The sequence below is a fragment of the Neophocaena asiaeorientalis genome, unplaced genomic scaffold, assembly GCF_003031525.2.
Source record: "Neophocaena asiaeorientalis asiaeorientalis breed wild unplaced genomic scaffold, Neophocaena_asiaeorientalis_V1.1 scaffold254, whole genome shotgun sequence".
Lineage (NCBI taxonomy): Eukaryota > Metazoa > Chordata > Mammalia > Artiodactyla > Phocoenidae > Neophocaena > Neophocaena asiaeorientalis.
Genome location: NW_020174705.1, coordinates 4,078,168 through 4,089,283, shown reverse-complemented (window position 1 = coordinate 4,089,283; position 11,116 = coordinate 4,078,168). Strand labels below are relative to the sequence as shown.

The 11,116-nt window shown below is 50.3% G+C and overlaps 1 protein-coding gene across 2 annotated transcripts in view; it reads left to right on the top strand.

Annotated features, from left to right (window-relative positions):
- The window catches only part of SEPTIN12 (septin 12), a 20,189-nt gene that overhangs the window by 4,997 nt on the left and 4,076 nt on the right, over positions 1-11,116 (top strand). The window contains exons 2-7 of one of the 2 annotated variants that reach the window (XM_024759441.1): positions 4,612-4,778; positions 7,195-7,320; positions 7,399-7,480; positions 9,329-9,466; positions 9,603-9,720; positions 9,817-9,912. In XM_024759441.1, coding sequence (XP_024615209.1) covers positions 4,612-4,778; positions 7,195-7,320; positions 7,399-7,480; positions 9,329-9,466; positions 9,603-9,720; positions 9,817-9,912 — 727 coding nt within the window. The remainder of the gene's footprint in view (positions 1-4,611; positions 4,779-7,194; positions 7,321-7,398; positions 7,481-9,328; positions 9,467-9,602; positions 9,721-9,816; positions 9,913-11,116) is intronic. The other variant, XM_024759442.1, reaches the window with a different exon arrangement.

The following is an 11,116-nucleotide window of genomic DNA, read 5'->3' as shown; positions in this document are numbered from 1 at the left end:
TGGCTTCTCTTGTTGCGGAGCACGAACTCTAGGCACGCTGGCTTCAGTAGTTGTGGCACTCGGGCTCAGCAGTCGTGGCTTGCGGGCTCTAGAGCACGGGCTCAGTAGTTGTGGCGCACGGGCTTAGTTGCTCCACAGTAAGTGAGATCTTCCCGGACCAGGGATCGAACCTGTGTCCCCTGCATTGGCAGGCAGATTCTTTTTTTTTAACATCTTTATTGGAGTATAATTGCTTTACATTGTTGTGCTAGTCTCTGCTGTGCAACAAAGTGAATCAGCCACACGCATACTTATATCCCCATATCCCCTCCCTCTTGCGTCTCCCTCCCACCCTCCCTATCCCACCCCTCTAGGTGGTCACAAAGCACAGAGCTGATCTCCCTGTGCTATGCGGCTGCTTCCCACTAGCTATCTCTTTTACATTTGGTAGTGTATATATGTCAGTGCTACTCTCTCACTTTGTCCCAGCTTACCCTTCTCCCTCCCCATGTCCTTAAGTCTACTCTATGTCTGCGTCTTTACTCCTGTCCTGCCCCTAGGTTCTTCAGAACCTTTTTTTTTTTTTAGATTCCATATATATGTTAGCATACGGTATTTGTTTTTCTCTTTCTGACTTACTTCACTTTGTATGACAGGTTCTCCGTCCGTCCATCTCACTACAAATAACTCAATTTCATTTCTTTTTAATGGCTGAGTAATATTCCATTGTTATGTATGTGGCAGGCAGATTCTTAACCACTGTGCCACCAGGGAAGTCCCAGTTCCTCCGCTTTTCCAGCTTCTAGAGGCCACCCACCCACATTCCTTCGTTCATGCCCCACCCCCATCACTTCCACTTCTGCTTCCATCCTCACACCTTCTCTGGCTCTGTTCTTCCTGCCTCCCTCTTATAAGGACCCCAGTGATTACACTGGCCCACAGGATAATCTCCCCATCAGAATCCTTAATCACATCTCTAAAGTCCCTTTTGCCACATAAGGTAACATATTCACATGTTCCCAGGGATTCGGATGGGAACTCTTTGGGCACCATGATTCTTCCAACCACACCTAGTGAGCAGAGAAGTCTGAACTGGAACCCAGCCGTCAGATCCCAGAGCCCTTGACCACCATGTAATACAGTCTCCTGTGCTGGGATCCCCATCTTACACTCTCCATCCCCTCCATTCCTGTTCTGAGATCTCAGATTCCTGTTGCCCAGGGAAGGTAACTTTGAAATGACTGTTCTATTGCAAAAGGGGGTAGAGACGCAGCCACTGGGGAAAACGGTCCCTTGAAAAGTTACACATAGTCTTATTATAAGACCCAATAATTCCACTCCTAGATATATATACCCAAGATATTAAATCATGTCCACGCCAAAACCTGTACACAAATGTTCACAGCAGCAGTTTTCATAATAGCCAAAAAGTGAAAGCACCCCAAAATATCCACAAACTGGTGAATGAATAAACACATTATGGTCTCTCCATGTGGTGGAATATTATTCAGCCATGAAAAGTAACAAAGCACTAACACATGCTACAAAGTGGATGAACCTTGAAAACATGATGCTGAGTGAAAGAAGGACAAAAGGCCACATAGTATGTGACTCCGTTTATATGAAATGTCCAGAATAATCAAATCCATAGAGACAGAAAGTAGTGTTTGCCAGGGGCAGGGGGATGGGGATAGGGTGCTTAGTGGTAATGGAATTTCCTTTAGGGGTGATGAACATGTCTTGGAACTAGGTAGCAGTGGCAGATTTGCAACATTGTGAACATATCAATACTAAATGCCACTGATCTGTTCACGTTAAAATGGCTAGCAGTTAATTTTTATGTTCTGTGAATTTTACCTCAATTGAAAAATAAAAAGCGGGGAGGGGGGATGGTTTAATGACTGTGGCCCCTGCCCACCCCTTGGCCTGGCCGAGTGGGCAGAAGCCAGTCCTCTCCTCTCCCCACTGACCCTCAGTCTTCCTGTACAGATGCCCAGGTGCCTCATTTCTTGTTTATTCTCATTAAAGAAAAACTGGGATATTCCAAGTCATTAAAAGACAGAAAGCACCCATAGAGCCCCTTGGACCTAAGCAGAGCAATGATGGGATAGAGGCCATGACAGGATGCATTTCAGGCCAGTCAGACCTCGGACTTGGATCTTGCTCCCAGCCCTTAACACCCACCCGTGTGTGACTGAAGGCCCACCCCCTGACCCCTCTCTGCCTCAGTTTCCTCATCTGTAAAGTGGGTGTATGGAGAGTATTCCCCCTTCTCAGGCTGCTGAGGATTGAATGGAATAATTGATGTAAACACTCCCTTGGCACAATGAATGCACTAAATGGTTGTGTATTACTCTCACCCAACCTGTGGGTACGATTCCCTCCAGTCTTGATTCTTTGGATACATTGGGTTCACCTGCCATCCACACTCTGCTCACTTTACCCTTGGCTTTCCCCAGTCCACATGGCCAAGAGCGCCTTGAATGGTCCTGCTTTCTGCAGACCTGATCCTCCAGTCCGCAGTCCCTGTGGGCATTTTCCCCCCAGGTTTCCAGATCCTACATCACTCAACGCATGACACCTCTCCTGGAGAAAGTGTTTTCTGGGCATAGAGGCTTATTTCCTCAGGAGACATTCCCAGAGACGGAATCTCCTCCCGTGCAAGGTGGGTCTCCGTGTCAGCAGCGCTGTTTGGTCATCCGCACAGAACGTTCTCATCTGCGTTGATGAGGAGGCCAGCCTTGCCATGTCCCTCAAGAGCTGTGGCGTAGCTTGAGAGAGTTCTCCAGCAGGAATGGCAAGCGTTCAGGGCAGGCTCTGCCCAGGGTCCTGCCCAGCCCCACTCCTGGCCTCCAAGCCTGGAAAGTGAAGTTTAAGCCTCTGTCTTCAGATGTGTAGAAAGTGGGGGAGCAGAAGGGCATGGGCAGGGAAGGACAGAGGCTGCTGGGGCTCAGGACAGTTGAGCTGAGCAGATCGGGCAGAGTTGCTGAGTCCTGGTGGGCAGAGTGGGGGCAGCAAACCACCACCTGCTTTTGTAAATAGTCTGACACGCAGCCACTCCCGTCCATCTACTTGTGGCTGCTTTCCCACTGCAACGGCAGAGCCGAAGAGTAGTTGCAACAGAGATCTTATGATTAGCAAAACTTAAAATCTATACTATCTGGCCTTTTACAGAAAACATTTGCCAACATCTGACACAGGATTGCTTAGGGCTTGCAAACTCAGGTGCCAGGAAACAGGTGAGAACGAAATAACTGAGATGAACTTGGTATAGGAAACATCTTATTAGGGAGACATTAGGGAGGGGTGAGGGCTATGGCAAACTGGAGAGCACGTAGCCCATCTAAAGGGGGCAGCTAGGGAGTTCCCGGGTGGTCCAGTGGTTAGGACTTGGCGCTTTCACCGCCAGGGCCCGGGGTTCAATGCCTGGTCAGCAAACTAAGATCGTGCAAGCTGCATGACGTGGCCAAAAAATAAATTTAAGAAAAAGAAAAGAGGGCAGCTTGTGTCAGCTGTAGGCTGGACCCAGAGTTGCCAAGGCTTATAATCTCTAAGATACACTAGAAATCTAGATGTTTGAACAAGAAAAGGGGCTGCAGAGGGTGAGCATGTGGACACAGATCCCAGCCCTGCCACTACCTCACTGTGTGACCTTGAACCACTTTCACTCCCTGGACTCTGATCTGTAAACTGGGGGGTAGAAGCTGCACTCACTTCACAGGGCTCTGATGATTATTAACAAGTTAACATCCTAGGACTCCTAAAACAGTGCTGTGCGCAGACAAAACTCTGGCTATATTGGCAATTTAAAGCACTACGATGCCAACAATGGACGGACCGAAGAAAACACATGGATGTTGTACTTTCTGGCCATGGGTCACAGGTTTGCTTCCCCAACAGAGTGGTTAAGGGGCATGAACTTGGAAGCAGAGGGACTGGCTGCTGCCCAGAGCTGCCACTTACCAGCTAAGTGACCTTGGGCAAAGGTGCTTCCCCGGGGCGGGGGGGTTCCTGTCTATAGATCTAGGCTGGGGTCATTGTGAGGGTTATAGGGCAGTGACCCGAAAGGGCCTGGTGGAGTAGCTTACCTGTCCCTGTTCTCAGCCCCCTGCTGCAGAGGAGCCCCCAGGTGGGGTCACAGGAAGGGGGTGGAGCTCAGGTTCTTCAGTTAACTGTCACCCTCTCCCCTCCCCCTCAGCACATAACCAGGGTCTGCCAGGACAGGGCAGCCCCCAAGGCTCTCACAGGGATCCAAGGCCACCAGGTGCCACATGAGGCTGCTTCTCTCCCTCTCTGTCCCCCATGGGTCCAGCCCCTGAGTTTTGCCAGGCCGGCCACACACTGCTGTGGGAGTGTCTGAGTGGGGAGAGACAGATCCCTGGGGCTGGTGCATATCAGAAAGCGGGTTCAGTCTCCCCTGAGAGGCAGCTCCCCCAGGCACCCCTCGACAAACCCCGTGGGCAGTGGGGACTTGGGGGATGCATAGGTGAGGGGGCATGAAGTATGGGAGTGCCTGGGAGCAGATCTCAGGAGTCAGGGTTCAGAAATGAGAACTCGGGTGGTCCCCCTCTGGAGCCCCAGCGACTCCCTTCTCCCCACCCCACCCGGATGACAGGCATCGTTGTTCCTCAGCCCCATGGACCCCCTGAGGCAGTCCCCCTCCCGCAGCTCGTCACGGGCCTCCAGCCCGAGGACCCTACCCTGCGAGATGCTTGGTTACGTGGGCATCGAGGCCGTGCTGGACCAACTAAAGATCAAGGCCATGAAGATGGGGTTTGAGTTCAACATCATGGTCGTTGGTGAGTGAAGGGCCTCGGGCTCACAGGAGGACAGACCAATGGACACCACCCTGTGGGCCCGGAGCCTCAGCCTCCCCATCTGTAAAGTGGGCCTGATAGTCGTACCTCACAAGAGTGTTGTAGGTGGAAATCTGGGAAACACTGAATTGTGAAAAGACAAAAATCACCGTGAAGCCCCAACCAAATGCAAACAAAGCAATAAAAGGGGAGGCCATGTGTGGCAGGAAGTAGGGAACACCAGACTCATCCTGGTCCCAGGCCTTAACAACCCCCAGTGTGTGACCTGGGGCAGGGCCTTTGACCCCTCGCTGCCTCAGTTTCCTCATCTGGCTTAGCACAGTGCCTGGCATCTAGGAAGTTCCCCATGGGTCAGTTTTATCTGGAATTGCATTTTTATATATGCAAAATTAATGTTGTAGGTCAAAAACTACACTTCTCACAAAATAAACTGGATATAATGGAATATAAAATGTCAGAGTGTGTAGCACCAACTAAGGGCATTATTCTAAGGTGGGGGTACCCAACAGAAATGTCATAGAAGGGGACTTCCCTGGCAGTCCAGTGGTTAAGACTCTGCACTTCTTCCACTCCTAGAGGCCCGAGTTCAATCCCTGGTCAGGGAACTAGGATCCCACATGCCACGTAGCGTGGCCAGAAAAAAAAAAGAAAAGAAATGTCATAGGAGCCACATACATAATTTTAAATTCCCTAGTAGCTTCCTTTAGAAAAGTAAAGAGAAACAGGACAACTTACTTTTAATCGTCTTTTTTACTTAAACCAATACATTCCAAAAATACTATCATCTCGACATGTAATCCATATAAAACATTATTCATGAGATCATTTACGTTGTTTTTGTCATAACAAGTCTGCAAAATGTGGTTTATTCTTTTACACCAACAGCACATCTCAGTTCAGATTGGTGTATGGCCATACTGCCAGTGGCAATAGCCAGGTGTGGCTCCCATATTGGATAGCACAGCCCAAAGGACAATTTCAGTTCTTTTTTAATTTTTTAAATTTTATTATTTTTGGCCACATTGGGTCCTCATTGCTGCGTGTGGGCTTTCTCTCTGGTTGCGGTGAGCAGGGGCTACTCTTCACTGAGGTGCGCAGGCTTCTCATGGCGGTGGCTTCTCTTTGTTGTGGAGCACGGGCTCTAGGCACATGGGCTTCAGTTGTTGTGGCTTGCGGGCTCTAGAGCGCAGGCTCAGTAGTTGTGGCGCACTGGCTTAGTTGCTCTGCGGCAGGTGGGATCTTCCCAGACCAGGGCTCGAAACCGTGTTGCCTGCATTGGCAGGCGGATTCTTGACCACGGCACCACCAGGGAAGTCCCAGTTTCAGTTTTAGACACAACAGTGTGTCCTGCCCTGTGATGTAGGATGTTTACTACTGCAGGGCGTGGTCCGCGGAGTTTGAGAAGCCTGCACAGCAGGGAGAATGGACCATCTACAAGCTCAGGCAGCATAGGGGAATCTCACTAAAAGAAGCCAGACATGAAAGAGCACGTGCTGTGTGATTCCCCAAGTAGAGGGCGGGCAGCGCTGCTCCCTACCGATGATGTCAGGAGAGTGGCTGTCCCTGGAGCTGTGTTAACAGTTACTGCGAGGAGGCAGGAGTGGTCTTGGGCGGAGCTGTGTGTTCTGTCTCTTTATCTGGTGCTGCATACATGGGTGGTTTAATTTGTAAAAATGCATTGACCTGCCCATCAACAGATGAATGGATAAACACAGTGTGGTCTATCCATCTGATGGAATATTATTTAGCCATGAAAAATATGAAGTTCTAGCACATGCAACAGTGTGGCTGACCCTTGAAAGCATTATGCTGAGTGGGAGCAGCCAGATACAAAAGGACAGTTATTGCAAGATTCCATTTATATGAAATGTCCAGGGAATTCCCCAGAGGTCCAGTAGTTAGGACTTGGCACTTTCACTGCCTAGGGCCCGGGTTCCATCCCTGGCTGGGGAACTAAGATCCCATAAGCCAAGTGCCACTGCCAAAAAGAAAAAAGAAATGTCCAGAATAGGCAAATCCATCGATAGAAAGCAGATTGGTGGTTGCCAGGGGTTGGGGGGAGGGGGAATGGGGAGTGAGTGCCTAGTGGGTATAGAGTTTCTTGCTGGGGTGATGAAAATGTTTTGGAGCTAATAGGGGTAGTGGTTGCACAACACTGTGCATGTACCCAATGCCACTGAATTGTTCACTTTCAATGGTTAATGTTAATTTCTTATTATATGAATTTTGCCTCAGTAAAGAATGGGGGAAGGCATTGAGCTGGAGACTTACGATAATACGTGCTTTTCTGTATTTGTTATACTTAGAAAACAGTTTACTTTCTAAAACCATTTATTTAAGAATTTCAGAAGCATGCCTAACGCATCTACAGTTGTTGCTGCCGTGTGATTATTCACAGGACAGAGCGGGCTGGGCAAGTCCACCATGGTGAACACACTCTTCAAGTCCAAGATGTGGAAGTCCACCATGCCGGGCCTGGGGGTGCCCACACCCCAGACGCTGCAGCTGCAGTCTGTGACCCACGGTGAGTGAGCACCCCCTCACCCCACCCCCACCCCACTCACCCAGGCCCACTCTCAGCCCCTCTGCTCTCCCCCTACAGTCATCGAGGAGAGCGGCGTGAAGCTTAAGCTGACGGTGACTGACACACCCGGCTTCGGGGACCAGATCAACAACGACAAGTGGTGGGTCCTGGCGGGGAGGTGGGAAGGGCAGAGCCCTGGCTGCCCCTGCCCCTGCCCCTCCAGTCTCTGGGAAACATCCAGGCCTGGAGCCACCTGGCTGTGGCATCTTTGAGGCTCAGTTTATTCGTCTGTACAGTGGGTGTGTGCAACTCTCCCCCCAAGATCAAAGGAGTCAAGTATGTAAAGGTCTTAGCTTTGCTGCCTGGAAGCACTCGATAGAGGCTATGGTATGGCAGGGGGATAGAAGCCCACACTCCAGAGTCAGGACCCCTGGGTTTGACCACTTCCCAGCTGTATAACCTGGGCCTGGCCACGCAAGCTCTCTGAGCCTCCTTTTCCTTCTTTGTATCTTGGGGGTGACGACATCCCCTTTGCAGAATTGTTCTAGGCTCTCAAGGAGATGAAACACAAACACACACACACACACACACACACACAATCGGGACTGGCTGCACAACTTGTGGGGGCCTTTATTCAAAAATTACTAAGGGGCTTCCCTGGTGGCGCAGTGGTTGAGAGTCCGCCTGCCGATGCAGGGAACACGGGTTCACGCCCCAGTCCGGGAATATCCCACATGCTGCAGAGCGGCTGGACCCGTGAGCCATGGCCGCTGAGCCTGCGCGTCCGGAGCCTGTGCTCCGCAACGGGAGAGGCCACAACAGTGAGAGGCCCGCGTACCGCAAAAAAAAAAAAAAATTACCGAGAATTGTGAGACCACACCCGCAGAGCATTCAGCCCTGCGTGGGCCCTTCTTGGTTCAGAGCCCTGGGTGCTGGCTCCATCCACACTCCCATGAAGCCAACCCTGCACACAGCACCTCACCGAGCACTTAGTATGTGCAAGCTCTGTTCTAGATACAGGGATATAGCAATGAACAGAACTGATGAACATCTTTGTCTGCATGAAATGTATATTGTCATGGGTGTGGGGAGGCAAACAGTGAACAAAATTAATCAGTTTTGTGGAGGGTGAACCTGAACTCTTTATCACCGACACAGGACACTTTCTGGGAGTGAAAGGGGGATGGAGCTGTAGTTGGTGGGGGAGTGCAGTTTTTTTTTTGTTTTTTTTTGTTTTTTTTTGTTTTTTTTTTTTGTGGTATGCGGGCCTCTCACTGCTGTGGCCTCTCCCGTTGCGGAGCACAGGCTCCAGACGCGCAGGCTCAGCGGCCATGGCTCACTGGCCCAGCCGCTCAGCGGCACGTGGGATCCTCCCGGACCGGGGCACGAACCCGTGTCCCCTGCATCGGCAGGCGGACTCCCAACCACTGCGCCACCAGGGAAGCCCGGGAGTGCAGTTTTAAGCAGAGTGATCAAGGCAGAGGGCGGCAGGTGCAAAAGCCTTGAAGTGGGGGTGGGGTAGGAGGGGAGGCAGAGCTCAGCAGTGGGATGGGGTATAGACTTGTAGGGCAACATAAGGACTTTGGCTTTTCTTTGGCCACTGGAGGCTAAGCAGAAAAAGGATCTTTTTGGCCGCTGTGTTGACAATAGCCCTGTGGGGGGAAGGGACCCTGGCAACAATTGGGAGAGAGTCCCTGGTGGTTTGAACCAGGCTGCGGCAATTTCTCTCCTTTAATGCTTACTCCTCCCCTACAAAGTAGGTGCTGTCTTACTGTCCCCATTTTACGGAAGAGGAAGCTGAGGAAGAGGAAGCAGGGGTCTCTCTGAAGATGCAGGGGTGTGGGGGGTTGGTACTTGGGTGATCAAGGGCCTCAGGTTGCGTGGGACTGAAATTCCTGTGTCCCAGGCAAACGGGGCGATTGGTCATCCTAAGGGGAGAGCACTCAGAGGACCTAGGTTGAGGGGGGCTCCTGGCGAGGTTCTGAGGCTGAGCCATCTCCCACCCCAGCTGGGACCCCATCCTGGGCTACATCAATGAGCAGTACGAGCACTACCTGCAGGAGGAGATCCTCATTACCCGGCAGCGACACATCCCCGACACCCGAGTGCACTGCTGCGTGTACTTCGTGCCGCCTACCGGGCACTGGTGAGGTGGCTGAGCCGGTGGGCAGAGGGCCACCTGCGTGGGGAGGAGAAGAGGAGGAGGAGGAACCCCCGGGGTGGGCTGCGGGCTGGCACCCACTCATTGTATGCTCACTGCCATCACTGCCCCGCCTGAGCAGGCTGCGGCCCCTGGACATTGAGTTCCTGCAGCGGCTCTGCCGGACTGTGAACGTGGTACCTGTTATCGCCCGGGCCGACAGCCTGACCATTGAGGAGCGAGAGGCCTTCAGGCACAGGGTAATCTGGGCACCTGGGACAAGTCTGGGGTCAGTGGGGGTGTGGAGTGGGGGAGAATGCACAGGTGGGCTGAGGTCATCTGTGTGTGGTCCCCAGATCCAGGAAAACCTGAAGACTCACGGCATAGAGGTGTATCCACAGAAGTGCTTCGATGAGGACATCAATGACAAGATCCTCAATAGCAAGATCCGGGTAGGAGGCCATGGGAGGTGGGGAGGCTGGTGGGACCAAGGCTGGGTGATGTGCTTCCCACTCATCCTTTCCATCTGAAGATTTGTTTCTCTCTGCAACTTGGGGAAAGTTCATATATTTCTAGCAGGTATGAATCTCCACTCATCCACAAACTCAAGGCGAGCAAGAAATAGGTCATATCGGCAACCCTCAGAATGGGAGAAAATGTTTGCAAATGATATATCTGATAAGGGACTTGTATCCTGAATATATAAAGAACTCTAGAAATCAACAATAAAAGACAAGTACCCCAAGTTAAAAATGGGCAAAGGATTTGAATAGACATTTCCCCAAAGAATTTATACCAATGGCCACTAAGCATATGAAAAATTGTTCAACATCATCAGTCATGAGGGAAATGCAAATCAAAACCACAATAAGATACCACCTCACACCCACTAGGGTAGTTAGTATCAAAATGACACACAATGACAAGTGTTAGTAAGGATGTGGAGGAATTGGAACTTTCACACACTTCTTGTGGAAGTATCAAATGGTGCAGCCATTTTGGAAAACAGTCTGGCAATTCTTCAAGGTTAAACACTAAGTTACTATATGACCCAACAATTCCACTCCCCAAAGAAATGAAAACCTATGTTGACATAAAAACTCATACACAAATGTTCATAGTAGAATTATTTGTAATAGCCAAAAAGTGGAAACATTCCAAATGTCCATTAACTTGTGAATGGATAAACAAATGTGGTCTATCCATACAAGAGAATATTACTTAGCCATAAAAAGGAATAAAGTTCTGATAGATCCTACCCTAACCCTAACCCAATGTGGATAAACCTTGAAAATGTGATGCTAAGTGAAAGGAGCCAGACACAAAAGGCCAAATATAATATGACTCCATTACATGAAATGTCCAGAATAGGCAAATCTATAGAGATAGAAAATAGACTTGTGGTTGCCAGGGGCTGGGAGGTTTAGGGGGAAATGGGGAGTGACTGCTAAAGGGTACGGGCTTTCATTTTGGGGTGATGAAAGTGCTCTGGAGTTAGATTTTGGTGATGGTCGCACAACTTGTGAGAATACTGAAAACTACTGAACTGTACCTCTAAAAGGGCAAATTTTGTGGTATGTAAATTATACTCAGTAAAGTTGAAGAAAGAGAAAGAGAGGAAGGAAGGAAGGGAGGGAGGGAGGGAGGGAGGGAGGG